Raw genomic sequence first — 17,252 nt, forward strand, 5'->3', positions numbered from 1 at the left:
CATTTTCAAATGATTTTCCCATTTCTCTAAAAGATTTTCGTCGGTTATCACTTTTCCATAAAAGTTGAATCTATTTCATCGGGATAGAAGAGGGTAAATCGAAGATTCGGGCAGTTTCAAAAGAACTGGCCCAGAAGAATTGTGCAGAACACCACTGCAGACAAAAGCTTTCTGAATTACAGAAGGAGATAATGCAGTGTGGATGGCTTGAGGCAGAGCGTCGGAAATTGCTGCTCGTTTGGAGGAAGATGAAGAAGAAGATGGAGCTTCAAATCTGTTTGTCAGTTCAGATTTGGACACAGCAAACACTCCTCTGTGCAGTGGTTGACAGAGGTGTGTGCTGTGTGGAAAGAAGGTTAAAACGTCGACTTGTTGTTTTTGGAATTCTCGCCAGATTGATGGATCTGCGCGAGAAACATGAGAATCAAGAAGGAGAAGAATGTGTTTATTTTCAAGTGACATGCGCTTTCGTCTTTCGATAATCGAAGGTAGAAGAATCGTAAGAGCATACCTTTTAAAGCACTCGTTGTCCATCCAGCCGCTTCCATTTGCCCAGATCTCAAGCGTTGGAGATAACAGGCTTTTCAGCTCTTCTGGAAGCTTCACACTTGGCCACAAAATGACAGAAGGAAAGGCATATCCGTCCGCTGCAACAGCTGCCACGAATGTGGAATTAATCATTCTTGGCGGTTCTTTGGTGAAACCTGCTTTCGTATCTGTAGTATGCACAACAAGCTGTTTTGAGTCTGTGGGAACGCGCGTTGAAGATTCGTCGATGTTTGCAATTAAAGCTGGACTGAAACGGTATTTTTCATGCAGCTCGTCGTATGTTTTATACCAGGGTTTAAAAACGCTTCTGCACAAAACAGCCAGTCTGTTGATGTCCAAATTTTTCTGCGTTCCAGTCTTCAGCTCCGGGTGATGCTTGACAAGGCCATATGCCGTAGACATTGAAACTTCTGTAAATGGTGCGTCTTCATCATCGTTGTCTTTTTAACGTTTTCCTTCTGAAAAACAAATGATTTTAACATATAAATAAAAATATAACAAACCAATTCACTTGTTTTTTTAAAAGTCAACATATTCAAGACTTTGCTTCAATGTGAATAATATTTAAAACTCTTTGTTCCTTTTCTCCGACAACTGTTGCAGGTCTGCCAACTTTTCCAACCAGCCTTCCTTTTCTCAGCGCTCTAACTGTCTTCTTTATTCCTGTACGGCTGAATTCCTTGGAATTAATAGTATCCATTATGCTAACAACTCCATCGACAACGATGTGAGCCATTCGATCCAGCCGACTGTGATAATTCCTGTACTTGCGTGAAGACATTGCTTTCTGTAATTTTTTCTGACCTTTTTATTTTGTTTCTGTAGATATTTTCATTTTTTTTATAATATTTTTAAGATCATAATAATTTTTTATTTTTTTAATTGAAATTATATGAAAAAAAATCGAAAAATAACATTTTTAACAAACTGAAGGTTTTATGCCACATGTAACCCTCCAATTCTACACAGAAGTTCAATGAAGGAGCCTAACCCCCCATCTTCCCCCCATGCGAAATTGTGTTTGTTTCAAAATGTATTTATTTTTATCTATTGAATTCACATATATGGGTGATTATTTTTGAAATCATATTTTTTCGTTCAAAAATTTCGGTTCAAAAATTACACTTGAATATATGGAAATAATGACAAAAATGTGAAAAGGCTTATTATTAACATTTTAATCTTTGATTCCGAAAAACCATTTGTTTTAAAAACATTTATCATGCTTTTTCACTTTTGAATTAAAATTTTCTTTTATTTATCTGACAATCTCAAAAAACAGACACCCCGAAAAAAGATATGATTTCAAAAATAATCACCCATGTACTTAAAATTCTTTTCAAATATGAAATTGTGGGAAAAGATACTGATTAAACAAAAAAAAAAGGTCTTGATAAAAAACAAAATGTCAAGATAAAACTATGATCCTATTTGCAAAAAATATTTAGAACAAAACTGTGATATTTTTTCAAATGCAAAAATTCAGCACAATATTCACAAATTAAAATAATGAATAAAATTAAAATAACGAAAATGACTATTTATTTAAAAGAAACATAAACAAATCAGGAAAAAAGTGCAATTATTTCCAAGGAATGAATTATATTTGTTTTGAAAAATAAAGTGACAGTTTGAGAACAGATGATGATTCTTTAATTTCAATATTTCCTTTTTGTGAAAGCATGAAAAATTCCATTGAATATATGTTTCTCATTTTTGAAGATATTGAAAATCATATATTCCATTATAAATGAAAATATTAAAGAAGATACATTTTTTTGTAATCATTTTGGAAGTTTTCAAAGAAAAAATCCGGAACCAATAAGTTATTTTTTAACCTGTAATTCTTGCAAAATTAGATAAAAATAAATAGATAAAAATTTTCAAGAAATATTATTCAAATCGAAAGTAAAATATTCAAAAAATTTTCGCTATTTAAAAAACTAAGACAAAATGCAGTTTCTTCAATGGCCTCATCATTGAAATTAATTTGATTGAAACAAATGTGAACTATTTCCAATGGAATTTTTAAAAAAGGAAATAAACACATATTGATGTTCAAGTCAATGTATCGCTCAACTCATCTCCAATTCCATCAACCCATTTCATCACTTCGTCTGCCTCAGCCATCAACTCATCGTCCGATTCACTAAAGCTTTTCCTTGTTTTTACATTCCTGAATTGATTTCCAACCATTGATGATGAATTTTTGGTTAGAAGCTCTTCAAGCTTTATCGAAGATGAATCGTCCTCTGAAACTGGAGGTGTAATAGTTTGAGAGTCCATATCATCAGAAAAACCAACATCTGCGTCTTTTCCAATGTCAGCTGTATTAACAGATGGAGAGAATGTGCCATTAAGTTGTTTGGAGTTAATGGGATGAGGAGAGATAGCATTTTTTCGAGATTCAGGAGTAAAGCGACTGAGCTGTTTGACCTGCTCAAGGGTAGTAATTGAAGTGTGCAGAACTTCTTCTTCAATCTGTTCCCTCATCTCTTGCATGAACTCAATGCGTGATGCTATTTTTTTCCTTTTCCTGCGCCCGACATTGCTGTTTTCAAACCCTTCCAATTCTTCATCGTTAAGTTCTTGATCCCTTTCTCTATTTAGACGTGCAGCCTTCTCTGCATCTTTGTGAAATGTGTGTGCTTTTATCCGTTTCGCAGCATCTTTGCATTCTTCGCGTGTGAAACCCCATGTGATTCGCTGTGCTGCTGCATTGTGGTTCCCATCGTGTATTTGTGCAAGTGCCGTGAAAAGTGCCTCAGCACTTCTTTTCGAAGGAGAAATAATCCGTTCTTTTGATGAATGTGGCGATCTGGAAAGAGACGGATTGAGCTTCTCCTCAGAGCTGTGGTGTGGATTCTTTGACGTTGAGTGGAAAATGGGAATACTAAGCGTATGCTTTTGCGGAGGGATATATTTATACTCATTAGGATCAAACATATCCTTACTGTGTAAATGAAATAATAATTATAAAAAAAAATATTGCTTGAATTATGATATTTGAAGTGATATAAAAATAACCTTTTGTCATTAACACTTTGAAATTTACTTATTTTTTGTTTCCGATTTGAAACAATACCTGGTAAAGAAGGCACAATTTTAATTGAACGAGCATCACCCCTTTATAAAATAAAACAAAAACAAATCACTTGTTTGATAATAAAAAACAAAATTTAAATACATTCCCAAAGTACGGGAGTATGATGCTTTCACTTTTACATCGCCAGTTTCTGAAATATCTCCCAAAACAACTGGATCAACATCAGGCTCGCACAAATAAGAAGGTGAAGCACCAATTAAAGTTATAGGTTCAGGGACGCTGACTAACCTCCATTGATTACTTCGCCCACCAACAAATGCTGGCTGAGAATCACAAGGAATTGAATGAGCTTGTTGTTTTGAATCTGCTGAATTTGATTCCCACAACACTTGACTAAACTGTCCTAATCCCATCATTTTACTAGATTCTTCAATAAACTTCTCACTTTTTTCAGTTGTAGTTCGACCATCAATCAAGTAAGAACGAGGAGTTTCAACAAAAACTTTAAAATATATAAATGGAGGAAATACAGTTCCTCCAAAACGAAAACGAACTCTTGCCTCCATAGAACTATCAGATAAAAGCATTGCATCCTTTGGAGATAATAGTCTGAGTATATCATTCGTTGAAGCTTCTTCAATCCTTCGAATAGAATCTTTAAGTCTTGTGAAGATTTCTCTCGAATATTGATTGCGAAACCATCGTTGAATGGTAGTAGCAGCCTTTACCTGTTTCTGAAAAGATATCACTTCGTCGTCACGATCTTCCACCATGGAAAACGAAGTTTCTTGATTCATTTATTTCATAATTAAAACAGATGTGGTACATTTGATCAAAGCTGTTCTGAATAAAACATTGAAAATACGCATTTGTTTCAAAAGAAGATTATTTGTCATTTCGCTTGATTCTTCTTTGTAAAAAAATTAATTGTGAAAATTGGAAATGACTTCAAGAACATTATTATTGAAACATTAATTTCTTTTCTTTACGAAGAGATAATTATTTATTCCTTCTTTGCTTCTTTTCTTGCACGGCGAGCTGCTCTTTGAACAGATATACCTTTTTCGGTCATGATCATTTCAATGTGGCATGGTGTTTTATTGAATCCTGTTAAACACAAAGCACAAAAAAAAAATAAAAAAGAAAAAGAAAAAAAATTTTTTTTTGTTTAAAAAAACATTTTTCAATTTCAAAAAATGAGACAACATACTATTAATTCTACCATGAGCACGATACATTCTTCGGCTATGGATACGAGCCTTGTTAACTTTGATGTGAGCAATTGCACAGTTTCTAACATTGAGATTGTTTTTCTGAAAAAAATTCAATTCATAAATATTAATTGACAATTTACAAAAAATAGTGCGAAAAACATTAACGGATGCAATACCTTTGCATTGCTTTCACAGTTACGAATAAGTTCAAGGAAAACTCGGCTTGCTTTAACAGGGAAGCCGCTCTGCGACCATTTCCATGCTTTTCCCTGTGGATTATGTCCAATGCCGTATTTATAGCGACGGAATGGAACGGCTTCTTTGTGTTGAATAACGTGGCAAAGAAATTGCTTTGCTCTTTTCAATTTCATGTGACGGAGAACTCCTGCAATTTCTCGTGCTTGCTGTTATCAGAAAAAAGTTTGATATAAATGTTAACAAAGAATAATAAAAAAATTAACCTTGAAATGAATGGTTACATCATTTCCTTTTGCTTTTGCAACTGTGATTAAAAATCACATTAAAAATAAAAAATTTCTCGCAAAATTAAAAGAGTTCGAGAATTTTAACCTTTTTCTTTAACGTTACGGTAATTTACGACGTGAGCCCTCATGAACGAAAAGAGTTTATCTGCTGTTCTGAGTAGTTAAGGAATATTCAGATCAAAATACCAAAAATTTTCAATCAAATAATTGTATTAAAAATGGAAAAACTTGAGCCTGACGTTGAAAAAATTACTTCAGATATTCTTTTACAATCAGGCCAATTTGATCCAGATTGCGTCACACATATTTCTTTCTGCAATCGAGGAATCTCTTCAATATCATTTTTGACTCTTTTTGGTAGTCTCGTGCATCTAGATTTGTTTGAAACAATAAATTTTGATATCTCAATATTTAATAATAAAAAAAAAATAGATCTTGCAATCAAATTACTTCACTTTCTTCGCTTGTTGTTGTTCCATGTTTGAAGACTCTAATATTGGATTCTAATCAAATTAGGAAATTAGGCATGTGTTATTGCTTTATTTGAATTCCCTTTTATTCGCCTTTTTTTCCCCCCAGATGGTATCGAATCATGTACACAACTTGAACGCCTTTCGTTATGTGGAAATCAAATATCCACATTTTCTGATATTTCAATGATCGATTCTTTAACTAACCTAACGCATATTTCTTTTTCAGATGAAAAAAGAAGTTTATCATGTCCAATTTGTGCGCTAACAGATTTTGAAAATTTATTAATATCGATGCTTCGAAAACTTGTTTCTATTGATGGGAAGCGAATCGCTTTCCGCCAGCTTCCAACAGCTGAAAGTGTTATAGCTTCAATTGATACTCGAAAAGAACAGCCGATTAAGTCTCAATCATGGATTCGTCCTGGAGGTTTATTTTCATAAAGATTTTTTTCAAACTAAACAGAAAATTTCTTCCAAGCATTTTCATTTAGAACAGATCAATTTATGAATCCTTCCACATTTTTAGTAGATTCAATTCAAAGAGCAATGTCTCAAATAAAAAGTTCTGCAATTGATAAAAAGGATGAAGGAAGATGAAAACATTTCGATTACTGCAATCAACATTGCAATTCATTTGCTGGGAAAAAAAAATCTTAAACTTAATGGAAGATGAAATGTCTTAGAAGAAGAAGATTGAGATGAAATGTACATTTTCAATTTCATTTCTTTGCGAATGTGACCACCATTTTGTGCTGTTCAGAAAGAGGATATCCTTGAAGCGCCTCCAACGCTTTTGTCGCATCTGCTTCTGATTCAAATTCAACAAATCCAATGTCTCGTCTCGCGTCAGTCAATCTGACTTCCTTAAATCCAAGGAAGGAAGCAAATAACTTCTGCATGTCTTCTTCTGTCCTTGTTGGAGGAAGATTCTGAATGAACAGAATAGAATTTGGCGCCCCAACACTTGCGGGCATTGGAACAATTCCGGATGGTGTAGCTGATCCAAACAACTTAGATTGCCCAGATATCGAAGAGGATATATTTTCTTGCTTTTTCTTTGCTCTTGCTTCTTCTTGCCCCTCTTTTTCTGCTTTTCTCTCCTTTCTACGATCCCTCATTACTAAGAAAAAAATATAAATATAATCTTTTGTTTATTTTTTAAAGTGAATAAAAATCAACAAACTTTTAAGTCTGGATAGTTCTTTGAAAGGTGCAATATCAATTCCTTGACTCTTTAACGTTGCATATGAAGGTCCTTTTGAAAAATTCAGTCTCTTTAATAATAATAATAATAATAATAATAATAATAATAATAATAATAATAATAAAAGCACAAAATGACTCATCTTAAAAAACAAAAGAAAGTAATAAAAAACACAAACTACAGGCTTTCCAAAAAGAAGAGCTCCTTGCATTTCTTGGATGGCTTTTGTTGAATGAGAGACATCAGTAAACACAATGAAAGCTTGACCTCTTCGCTTGAGGCTTGTCATGCAAATAATATCAGCAATTTCTCCAAATCTTGAAAAAAGAGCACGCAATTGTTCCTTCATTTCTGTAAGAATAAATAATTTTTTTCGAAGTGTAATAAAATAATGAAATAAGCAGACTATCAGGTTGTATCTTTTCATTCAAATTATTCGCATAAACAGTTTTTGAAGCTATTATTGAGTTTTTCAGAATACGACAAAAGAATTACAAAATAAATGTATTGAAAAAATTTAACATACGCTCTAAAAGAGGCGGCGCAATAATTGGTGCAGTCATTATTGGAGCTTGAGGCATAATCATAGGCATGGGTTGCATGCCAAACGGCATAAACGGCATTTTCATTGGAATTGTTTGCATTTCACAATTATTTTGATCCACATGAAACTTAATAAAAAAAAACAAATGATTTTTTGATTCTTCGCTGAAATTATTGTATTGTTTTATATTTTTCAAGAATATTTGACAGATTTATATTTATCGACATGAAAAGTTCAGCCCACATTTTTTATTTTTTCTTTTTCATTGTGTTTCCATGATTACAGGAATTGTTGCAAAGTTTATACAGGTATTCTTCAAACATTTATTTATATTTGATATAAAATAATGTATTTTTTTTATGAAAACACGAAGCCATACCTTCTCAATTTCGATTCGAAAACACTTAACATCAGCCTTTCAGGCGAGGCAGTAATCCAAAAAGCTGGTTTGAATTTATGCTAGAATGCATTTATCTCATTTATTGATTTGGGTATTGCATTAATTGAACTGTCTGCAAAATTTTATTTTGATAAGAGTTGAATGTCGAATTTTTGACAGCACAACTTAATTTGCCTTTTTTGATTGAAAGAGCAACTTGTAATCATATATATGCTACAATCCCGTTAAGTTCCGCAGATACTAATCCATTGCTTGTAACTATCGACAAACTCGAAGTGTATATGGCACTTGAAACGCCTCCTCCAACAAGGCCACTCAAACTAATTCTCACTCCCGAGGCTTATGAAACCGTAATGAAGCAACAGCAAAAGAAAGAAGAGAAAAAAAAAGGAGAAGAGAAGAAAAAATTAAAGGAAGAAAAAGAAGAACGAAAAAGATTACTGAAAGAAAAGGAAAAAGAGAAAAAAGAAAAAGACATAACACTTTCTACAAAAGAAATCGAAAGCGAAATTAAAAAGCAACATAAAAAGGAACAAGAAAAACAAAAAGCAGACACAAACGAATTTGGATTACCAGATTTTATAATGAAACGAATACGACATGCAAGCGTAAGGATTCACGAGATTATCATAAATGTCCGAGGGCCCGGAGAAGCACCGGAAACACCGGAAACACCTTCGAACGATCGCTTTCAACATATTCCAACACAGCCTCCCTCTTCTTCATCGCAAAAGTCGTCCTCTTCGCCTCGGACTCCTCAGCCTCCTCCACCGTCGAACATGTCGCTCAGACAAAGAAAGGTGTTTCGAGCACCCTGTTTGATATTCCACATACACAACTTCCTTTTGCACACAGCCGACGAAGACGGGAAGCTGCTGAAGCCATCAGAGTGGACGCGTAAGGAGAAAGGAAAGAAGGAGAAGAACCTCAACAAGGAGCTTCTCATCGAACGTGTTGGAGTCTCTCTTGTGTCGCTGGTCGGGTCACTCCGAACAGAGCCTCGTGTCATTCCCTCCGCCAGCGACGGGAAGAAGAAAGGATCCACTGCGCAGCTGCAGCTTCTGCCGTGGCTGCACGGGCTGCCCGCCTACCGCCATGCGCACATTCCGATCCCGGTCGTTCCCGACTTCCCCTTCCGCGCTCGTATCAGCGCCGGAATTGCGCGGCAGACGCACGCGATTGTGGCGGTGGGGCTGATGATTACGCTGGATGTGCTGAGTCTGCCTATTACAATCTACACCGCACGCACCTTTGCGCAGTGGGTGGACAGCGTTGTGCAGTTCATAAAGACAAGCAAAGAGGAGCGGAGCAAAGAAAACACGCTGACTGCAGAGACAGAAGAGAAGACGAAGAAAGAGGCGAAAGAGAAGGAGGCGAAAGAGAAAGAACGAAAAGAGGCAGAAAAAGGAGAAAATCTTCTTGAGACAGAAGGACGGCTGACTGTCACGTCGCTTTTGAAGCAAATTCCCTTCCGCCGTATTTCGTTCTCCTTCTTCCTCCACAAATTCTCTCTTACGCTCAGCTGGCCGAAGCAGAGGAGAGCTGCCTATGCAATGCACTCACAGATGCAATCACACACTTTTCAGCTGCTCCAGTCAAATGCAACATCCACAAAACAGCTTCCTCCTCCGAATGCTTCTGCCAATCCTTCTCAGTCAACTTCTTCCTCATCTTCCACTAATGCCACCAACAACACAGCAAATCCTTCTTCATCTTCTGCTCCATCCAAAGCAGAGCCAGGGTCTCCTCATTCAGCACTCGAAGACGTCTCTCCCATCAGCCCGTCTGCGCAGACGAAGATTATTTCGCTTGTGGCTGAGCACATTCTGCTGGGCGTGACACTCACAAACATTTCTCCTTCAAAGCCAGAAGCTTTTCTTTCGACTGTTCTGACCAAAAAGGAGAGGCAGCTGGGGACATCCTCGCTCAATCCGAATGCTCTCTCTAATTCCCTCTTCTCTTCCATTCCTCATTCGCTGAGCGCTTCACACCCGAATCCTTATCCTTCCATGACTTTATTTCGCTCCTCGGCATTCGACCAGAAATCTCTTATTGCACTATACTCTGCAGCTGCTGGTTATATTTCTCCTTCTTCCTCCTCTTCCTCCTCTTCTTCTTATGCTCATCCGGCTGTTCTTATTCCACCTCCTTCATCATCCACAATCATCACAACTTCATCTGATAATTTTACTGCTCAGACTGTCAACACAACTTCTGCATCTTCTTCATCCACTTCGGCCTTATCAAATCCATCATCATCATCAGCATCATCATCCCCTTCATCAAACTCTTCTTCTTTGAAAGAGTTGTCTTCTCTTTCGTTTTCTCAGGTGGGTCTGATGGCTGTTGGAATAGCAGCAGTCATCGGCAGAGTCACCACGTCACACAATCCAATCTACGCAAAGAAACACGAACCTCCTTCGCCACATTCAACAACCACTGGAAATGATTCAAATACTCCATCATCATCATCATCATCATCCTCTTCTTCTTCTTCTTCTTCTTCTTCTTCTTCTTCTTCTTCTTCTTCTTCTTCTTCTTCTTCTTCTTCTTCTTCTTCTTCTTCTTCTTCTTCTTCTTCTTCTTCTTCTTCTTCTTCTTCTTCTTCTTCTTCTTCTTCTTCTTCTTCTTCTACTTCATCTGCAATCAAACCGCTTTTTCCATCTCCTTCTGCACATCCTCTGTTTATGTACATTCCTTCTCTCTCCCGTTCTGCTGCTCCTTCCATTTCTCATCCGTTTTCTCCTTCTTTGCACAAACCATCTTCTTCTTCTTCTTCTTCTTCTTCCTCTTCTTCTATTCATCACTATCCAAATATTCAGCGCCAAGGAAGAGGAAGAGGAAGAGGAAATCGCTCGATGGATTCGAAGTTTATGCCCATTGCCGACAACGGCCTCCTTTTCGAGTGGCCGACCTCTCTTTTCTCTCAAACCGTGTCGTACAGCCAGCTTCTCGTCCAAAACGACTCAGCTGGCTGCATCGGAGGTGCCATCACAGAAATCTCTTCGGCCGACCCGCCGTTCTTCTCGTCCACAAAACGATTCGACAATCCGAAGGCGTTCATCACACTGGAAGAGTCCAACGCAAATGGCGCATCGTATCTGCCTGCCATCCATCCGCCGCTGCCTCCGCCTTCAAACTTCCACAAGCCAAAAGTCAAACAGATCTCTCTCAGTGCTTTTTTGCCTTCTGTCTCTTCCTCTTCCCCTTCTTCATCAACACCTTCATCATCTTCTTCATTGTCTTCTATTTCTTCATTGTCTTATTCTTCTTCTGCTGCTCAGCTTCAGCCCCGTTCTCGTGCCCAATCTGTTGCCGTGTCATCCCTCCACACTCGCTCTTCTACTGGTTCTGCTCCAACATCGATACCACCTTCAACAAGTTCTCAATCTTCCTCTTCGCCTTTCTCTGCTGCAACTTCTTCTTCTTCTTCCTCCTCCTCCTCTTCCTCTTCCTCTTCCTCTCATCCATCCCACAAGTCATCTGGTCTGCAGCGTTCGTCTTCTGTCTCGTTGAACTCTTCAAATGAAAGCAGCCAACAAACATTCAATCCATTCGCATCTGTCCAAACAACTGCCTCAACTTCACAAAACCGCCCAACTCCTCCTCCGCCTCAATCTCCTTCTTCCGCAGCATCAGCACAGCCTCCTCTGCTGACACAGACACTGAAGCCTTCAAATTCTGCCTCTCCTTCTCCTTCTCCCTCTCCCCTTTCCTCGTTGCCTTCTTCTTCTTCCTCCTCTCCTTCTTCTTCCCCTTTCTCTTCTCCTGTTGCCTCGTCTGTCTCTCAGCCTTCTGCTGCTGCCACTCGCACTCGCAGCGGAAGTGTTGCTCCAATTGCTCCTCCTTCTCTCCCAGCTGCCCTTTCGTTCCCTGTTGTCACCACTTCCTCATCCACCACCCAATCTGCTCATCTCTCTGCCTCTTCTTCCTCTCCTGCTCTAACACAGACACAGACACCAGATGCCTTTGCCTCTGCCTCTGCCTCGCGCTCTCATCCTCCTCTGCCTTCCAACGTGATTGATCCATACATTTCCCATCACATCGTCGATCCTTCCCTGCGCGATGACACAGAAGATCCTTATTTGTACTACTTCTCTGAGACTCCTGCGCTGCTGATGCGTTTTGAGGTGTTCCGCCTCTCTTTGAGCCCCGACGACAAAGAAGTGACCTCAATTCTTGTTAGACGGAAAGTGGAGCAGGAGAACAAGCCAAACAGCATATTCAATCGCCATTCAGACAGAGAAGAAGACGCAGCGAAGATTAAGCCACCCGAAAAGGCATCAATCTCAACACACCTGCGCCTCTCAATAGCACCAATGCATTCTGTGTTTGGGGCACCAGTGGTGAGTGACATCATCACATATGCAACAGAAATGCTGCGGATGAGCCGAAGAGTCGAGAAGGAGATTGCACCGTCTGCCACACCAGGCATCTCTGCCCAGCTGCCAGCCACAAACATTTCTCCTCCTCCGACTGCTGCTGTGTTCTCGTCTGCTTCTTCTTCCTTCACAGCAGAAAGAGAACAGCCAGATGGACAGCAGAGAAGAGCATCACAAGCAGATGAGCAGGTGCTGGCGACCGTGAGAAGTCCATCTCCTCTTTCATCACCTGCTCTGTCTGATGGCACTACACACACGCAAAACACACAAAACACACAGAATGCACAAAATGCACAGAGAAAGCAGAATGAGGGAGCTAAGCCAGCATTCATGTCGAAGTTAGTGAATGAGATTATGGAAGAGTTCTTTTCTGATACGAAAGACAGCGAAAACAATCCAAACATCGTTCAGGTAGGGCAGCACGAAACAACTGCATCAAAAGGCGAGTCAATCAATCCATTTCAGCTGGCATCCACAGCCTCCTCTCTTGCTCAGTCCAATTCGCTCACAACTGTCCCTCGCTCCACACACAACATATCAATTGTTCTGTCTGATTGTATTCTCTTCCTGCCAATCGTTGTGGCTAATTCGATTTCTTCCTCTTTTGCCCTCCTTCCTTCCTCATCGCCTGTGATGAATGCTTCTTCATCGCCTTCTCTTTTCATGCTCCGCTTGGGTCCTCTGAGTCTGCAGTGTCTTCGCGACAGCTCTGCCTCTTCACAACAACAAGCAGACAATCAGATCAGAAAGAAGACACAAATCACTTCTTCTTCTTCATCCAGTGGCAAGTTCTCTCTTCTTCTGACTGGGGCACTTCAGAATCTGTCTCTGGCGTATCTTCAGCCAGGTACTGATCTTTGGTCCTTTGTGTTGCATCCTGTCTCGTCGGGTGTGGTTTGCACGCTCTCCTCCTTCAAAGACATCGCCCGGCGGATGCAGCAGATTGCCACACCGCCTAATTTGGCAGAAGGGAATGGGCAGAGCAGAGAAAGAGGAGCACCCGAGGCACTGGTGGCAGTCAACTTCGAGATGAACTTCTCTCCGCTGGCTGTGTCGCTGAGGAGGCATCTGCTGTTTCTCTTTCAGATGTTCATTGCTGACTACACAGCAGTGTTTAGAGCGAAGATTGAGAAGCTGACGCTCATCACAGAGTGGGTGAGGAGAGACGAGATTGAGGCTCGTTTACAGCAGCAACAGCAGATGCTGCAGAAGAGCGACAAGATCGCAGGTGATGTTCAGAATGAGACAGACTCTTCTGTTGCTGTCAGTTCTGCCACTCCTCCTCCTTCAACAGCCACACCAGGTGCACCTTCATTGGACATTCCTTCTGCTTCAACCACAAATACCCTCAAAGGCGACAGTTCTGCTGTGATTGTGGCGCCTTCTGCTGTCCGTTCGAGTGCACTTGTTGAATCCAGCACAGCCACACATACTTCTTCTGATGCTTCTGAAGCAGAGTCTCGCAGCGCCGAGCAGTCGAGTCTGTTTTCTGTGTTTCTGTCAGTCAACTTCAAATCGATCAAGGCGAACATTTCAGCCCAACAGAGCTGGCTCCATCGCATCGCTGATGCTGTGCGGGTGCGGCCAGGTTTCCATCTTCCTCCTCCGTTTGGTACATCGAGTGAGCTGATGGCGCTGAGTGAGACGATTCTGGCACTTGCATACGAAAAACCGCTGACGATGCTGTCGGAAGAAGAGAAGCAGACGGAGACACTCGCAAAGGGCTTGACTTTGGCAACATCAAAAGAGGAGACGTTTCTCTGTGTAGTCATCTCGTCTGTTGCCCTCACAACACACATTGTCCCCCCAACACAGACGATGAAGACGAGACAGTTTTCGTATCTGCAACTGAATGGAGAGGTTGGAAAGATGGCGATGTTCCGCCCGTTTCAGAACTCAGCCACAATGGGCGATGGCATCTTGTATTTGAAGACATTTGACGGGAACGACATCGAAAAGGCAGGAATGAACCAACCTCAGAACTTGCATTTGAACTCTTCTATATCTTCTGCATTTCCGTCTGAAACAAATGATTCAACGATATTCCCCACTTCTCCAAAAGACAATGCACAACCTTCTCAATCTCGCAACTCATCATCATCTTCTTCGTCTTCTTCTTCACATCCATTTGTGATAGATGGAGTCGAACGTGCCAGCGCAACAAAGCTGAAGCTGTCGATTGCTGCATTTCCTCCGCCGAACTACAAAAAGCCGCCGAAGTTTGATGTGGACGAGGCGTTTGTGAGGTGGAAGGCGACAGAAGCTGAGCGGGCAAAGGAGAAGAGGCGGAGAGAGCTCATTCGGGTGCAGGAGATATTCGACTCACAGCAGCGCTGGCAGCTCGGCCAGGCGACACAAGAATGGGAGGAGTTTCTGTGGAAGGACGAGGAGATCGAAGCGAATCCCTTCGACATACACAAACGCCGCCCGTTTGGGATGTTTGCAGAGAGACAGGCGAACATCGTGCCTTCTCCTTCGTCTTCTGCGTTCACACAGCTCTCTCCGAAGCCCTCGCGCACCCAGATGGAATCATCACCCTCAGAAAGTGCTGAAAGAGGCACACTTTCAAAAGAAAGAACAAGAAGTTCTCTTTCTTCGCTGCCAACACCGCCACTCCCGCTGAACTCGACTGCTGTTCAGAATGGAGAAGACCCACTCAGCCAGCCGCCAATCATTCGCCCTCTTCTGCTAAGTTCAAATGGGTCACTGGATCCTTCAACTGAATCTGCTTCTGCTTGCACAAATTCTTCGGCTTCTGCTTCTTCATCATCTTCTACATTATTGTCTTCCATTTCGCGATCCAATAATTCATCATCATCATCGTCTTCTTCTTCTACTACTACTACTACTTCTACTGCTGTTAATTCTTCCTCCTCTCTTGCTACACATGAATCATCACCTCCAGTTGATCCACCGTGCACTGTGATTGACATGGCATTCCCAACTCTTTTCCTCTCGACTGACTTTGTACCGATGGTGCAACTTCTCCTCCTCTTTCTCCCCATGCAGATGGCTGAAGGGCCAGGAAATGCTATGAAGCTGAAGATCAAAGTGGACGAAGCCTCCGTCCATCTGCCATCCGACGATGTTGTCAGCAAAGAAGGCCACCTCAGCGACGGTTTGTTTCTGTCACTGATGAAGGCAGATGTCGGCGTCGCTATCGAATGCACAGGCGATTTGAGAGTGAATGGCAAGGCGACGATAAGCTCAGATGAGCTGCTGTTTCCATCGCCGACTGTCAGCTCGCTGCTTTCGAATGTGCAAACGCCGACTCCTCCGTTTGACATAACTGCGCACAACAGAATTCCCTCTGATTCTGAGTCTGCTGCAATCAGGGCACAAATTACAGGGCAGACTTTTCTTCCGCCAAATGTGGATGCGACGCGTCTTCCTCTTCCCATTCGGCTGCTTCTTTCTTCGCTTTCCACAAAGGAAGTGAAATATCTCCCAAAACTGACTCAAATCATTGTTCCGTTTGACTTCGACTTTGACATGATTATTCCTCCTTCTTTTTCTCTTGCTCGGCCTGAAGCACCACTCGGAACAGTCTTCCCATTCAAGCTCCTCAAAGCAAAGTTTGACAAAGCTCGCAACAAGCCAGATGAGCCAAGTGGAGAAATTGAAGGAGGAGAAGACAGAGAAGACAGAGAAGAAGAAGAAAGGGAAAGAGAAGGAGGAGAAAACAACGCATCCTCAACATCGTCCCCAGTTAAGAAAATAGCAGCACCCACTCCGCAGAAGGAAGAAGTGGCTGATTTGAACAGCTGGCCCGTTGCCTTCACTGCCCACAGCATTCGAGCACTTGGCAACTTCATCGCGAGAGTCGTGCGCTTTTCGTCGTCGATCTCGCTGGTGATGCAGGAGTGCTATCCGAAGACACGCCAGTTCACAAAGCGGATTCTTGCCTCATCCAAATTCCGGCGCATCTTCCAGATCCCGTGGGAACCCCTCTTCCAAAGAGAAGAAGAAGAAGATGATGAAGAAAGAGAAAGAGCTGAAGGAGAAGGGGAGATGTGTTTGAGAAAGGGCACAGCAGTAGGAATTGAAAATGTAACTGAAAGAGAAGAGAAGCAGAAGTGTGAAGGCAGCAGCCCATTTGCCACAACTCCTCCATCTGCCCTCCAAACAGAGACTGATCCGTTTGCCACTCCGCGGCGTGTGCAGCGGACGGCGACTGAAACGAGACGCGATTCGGAGGCGCTTCGGTGGGTGAAGCCAGATAGGCCGAAGATGAATGCGGGGAATGCCTCGCAGCACTCGGCGGAGGAAGAGGAGGAGGAGGACGAGATAATCAGAGAGATGAGGGAAAAGAAGAGAGCGAAGGAGACAGAAGCGCAGAGGAGAAAGAGAGAAAGAGAGAGAAAAGCGAAGCAGCTTGGCGATGCACAGAGCTCGTTGAATGAGATTGTGATGACGAGAGAAGAAGTGGCTAAGCTGAAGGGAACACGAAAGGACCTGATGAGGATATCGAAGGAGGAGCTGCTGCAGCTGCAGGAGCAGTTGGAGCGGCAGAGAGAAGAACACCGAAGCATCCTGCAACAAATACAGCGCGGAATACTCGAAAGAGACTTGCTGCTTCTCGATATCTTCAAAAAGCAGCAGAAAGTGTCGCAGCCTCCGCCTGTTTATCTTCCGGCTAAAACAGGCTCGGACCCAGAACATGTGAATGCATTGCGGCAGCAGGAGCAACTACTTGCAGGAAGGCAAATTCGAAAGTAGTGAAGCTCATATTGAAATAACTTCAATTTATTTATTTTGCAAATAGTTTATTTACGTTTCTTTTAACTTTGTTTTGTAATTTGGTTATGAACATTATTTAGAGGGTTTTGATTTTTCTTTTCTTTTCTTTTTGCTTTTCTGTTTCTGTTTTTGTAATATGAACATTTGAATTTGTTGATTTTATACATTATTTTAGGCGTGATATTTTGAATTACAATGATCAAAATTCCCAAACA

General features: G+C 41.1%; 6 protein-coding genes across 6 annotated transcripts; 2 read left to right on the forward strand and 4 right to left on the reverse strand.

Annotated features, from left to right (window-relative positions):
* Window positions 1-1,084: 1,084 nt before the first annotated feature.
* MONOS_12375 (uncharacterized protein) lies at window positions 1,085-1,330 on the reverse strand (the record flags this gene model as incomplete). The annotated part of the gene is made up of 1 exon (XM_067864991.1): window positions 1,085-1,330. The coding sequence occupies one exon, from the start codon at window positions 1,328-1,330 to the stop codon at window positions 1,085-1,087; it is 246 nt and encodes an 81-aa protein (XP_067720706.1).
* A 1,038-nt stretch (window positions 1,331-2,368) lies between these two features.
* Window positions 2,369-4,392, reverse strand: MONOS_12376 (uncharacterized protein; the record flags this gene model as incomplete). Its single annotated transcript, XM_067864992.1, has 3 exons — window positions 2,369-3,502; window positions 3,577-3,675; window positions 3,737-4,392. 3 exons carry the CDS (start codon window positions 4,390-4,392, stop codon window positions 2,608-2,610), a joined length of 1,650 nt encoding a protein of 549 aa, XP_067720707.1. The 3' UTR covers window positions 2,369-2,607.
* A 49-nt stretch (window positions 4,393-4,441) lies between these two features.
* MONOS_12377 (putative 60S ribosomal protein L17-2) lies at window positions 4,442-5,457 on the reverse strand. Its single transcript, XM_067864993.1, has 5 exons — window positions 5,380-5,457; window positions 5,271-5,311; window positions 4,986-5,213; window positions 4,806-4,908; window positions 4,442-4,702 (listed from the first exon to the last, which is right to left on the reverse strand). Exons 1-5 carry the CDS (start codon window positions 5,420-5,422, stop codon window positions 4,599-4,601), a joined length of 519 nt encoding a protein of 172 aa, XP_067720708.1. The 5' UTR covers window positions 5,423-5,457; the 3' UTR covers window positions 4,442-4,598.
* Window positions 5,458-5,468: 11 nt separating this feature from the next.
* On the forward strand, window positions 5,469-6,949 carry MONOS_12378 (uncharacterized protein). The gene is made up of 4 exons (XM_067864994.1): window positions 5,469-5,673; window positions 5,727-5,818; window positions 5,874-6,194; window positions 6,246-6,949. The coding sequence occupies exons 1-4, from the start codon at window positions 5,513-5,515 to the stop codon at window positions 6,362-6,364; spliced, it is 693 nt and encodes a 230-aa protein (XP_067720709.1). The 5' UTR covers window positions 5,469-5,512; the 3' UTR covers window positions 6,365-6,949.
* Window positions 6,273-7,638, reverse strand: MONOS_12379 (U2 small nuclear ribonucleoprotein B''). Its single transcript, XM_067864995.1, has 5 exons — window positions 7,498-7,638; window positions 7,378-7,428; window positions 7,150-7,322; window positions 6,951-7,041; window positions 6,273-6,887 (listed from the first exon to the last, which is right to left on the reverse strand). Exons 1-5 carry the CDS (start codon window positions 7,613-7,615, stop codon window positions 6,487-6,489), a joined length of 834 nt encoding a protein of 277 aa, XP_067720710.1. The 5' UTR covers window positions 7,616-7,638; the 3' UTR covers window positions 6,273-6,486.
* Window positions 7,639-7,759: 121 nt separating this feature from the next.
* MONOS_12380 (uncharacterized protein) lies at window positions 7,760-17,250 on the forward strand. The gene is made up of 3 exons (XM_067864997.1): window positions 7,760-7,823; window positions 7,889-7,961; window positions 8,051-17,250. Exons 1-3 carry the CDS (start codon window positions 7,791-7,793, stop codon window positions 17,014-17,016), a joined length of 9,072 nt encoding a protein of 3,023 aa, XP_067720711.1. The 5' UTR covers window positions 7,760-7,790; the 3' UTR covers window positions 17,017-17,250.
* The last annotated feature ends 2 nt before the right edge of the window (window positions 17,251-17,252 follow it).

Source organism: Monocercomonoides exilis (genome assembly GCF_001643675.1).
Source record: "Monocercomonoides exilis strain PA203 chromosome Unknown scaffold52-633478, whole genome shotgun sequence".
In the NCBI taxonomy this organism is placed as follows: Eukaryota; Preaxostyla; order Oxymonadida; family Polymastigidae; genus Monocercomonoides; species Monocercomonoides exilis.

What these genes read in the sequence shown, in the direction of transcription:
- MONOS_12377 (XM_067864993.1), bottom strand. Translation starts at nt 5,422, where the DNA reads ATGAGGGCTCACGTCGTAAATTACCGTAACGTTAAAGAAAAAG. An exon ending in ATGTAACCATTCATTTCAAG is followed by an intron (nt 5,214 to 5,270) that starts GTTAATTTTTTT and finishes TTCTGATAACAG; the next exon opens with CAAGCACGAGAAATTGCAGG. An exon ending in ACTGTGAAAGCAATGCAAAG is followed by an intron (nt 4,909 to 4,985) that starts GTATTGCATCCG and finishes AATTTTTTTCAG; the next exon opens with AAAAACAATCTCAATGTTAG.
- MONOS_12379 (XM_067864995.1), bottom strand. Translation starts at nt 7,615, where the DNA reads ATGCAAACAATTCCAATGAAAATGCCGTTTATGCCGTTTGGCATGCAA. An exon ending in TGCGCCGCCTCTTTTAGAGC is followed by an intron (nt 7,429 to 7,497) that starts GTATGTTAAATT and finishes ACTCAATAATAG; the next exon opens with CTTCAAAAACTGTTTATGCG. An exon ending in TTCTTTTTGGAAAGCCTGTA is followed by an intron (nt 7,042 to 7,149) that starts GTTTGTGTTTTT and finishes TTATTATTAAAG; the next exon opens with AGACTGAATTTTTCAAAAGG.
- MONOS_12380 (XM_067864997.1), top strand. Translation starts at nt 7,791, where the DNA reads ATGATTACAGGAATTGTTGCAAAGTTTATACAG. An exon ending in TTGTTGCAAAGTTTATACAG is followed by an intron (nt 7,824 to 7,888) that starts GTATTCTTCAAA and finishes GAAAACACGAAG; the next exon opens with CCATACCTTCTCAATTTCGA. An exon ending in GGCAGTAATCCAAAAAGCTG is followed by an intron (nt 7,962 to 8,050) that starts GTTTGAATTTAT and finishes TATTTTGATAAG; the next exon opens with AGTTGAATGTCGAATTTTTG.
- MONOS_12378 (XM_067864994.1), top strand. Translation starts at nt 5,513, where the DNA reads ATGGAAAAACTTGAGCCTGACGTTGAAAAAATTACTTCAGATATTCTT. An exon ending in AGTCTCGTGCATCTAGATTT is followed by an intron (nt 5,674 to 5,726) that starts GTTTGAAACAAT and finishes AAAAAAAAATAG; the next exon opens with ATCTTGCAATCAAATTACTT. An exon ending in TAATCAAATTAGGAAATTAG is followed by an intron (nt 5,819 to 5,873) that starts GCATGTGTTATT and finishes TTTTCCCCCCAG; the next exon opens with ATGGTATCGAATCATGTACA.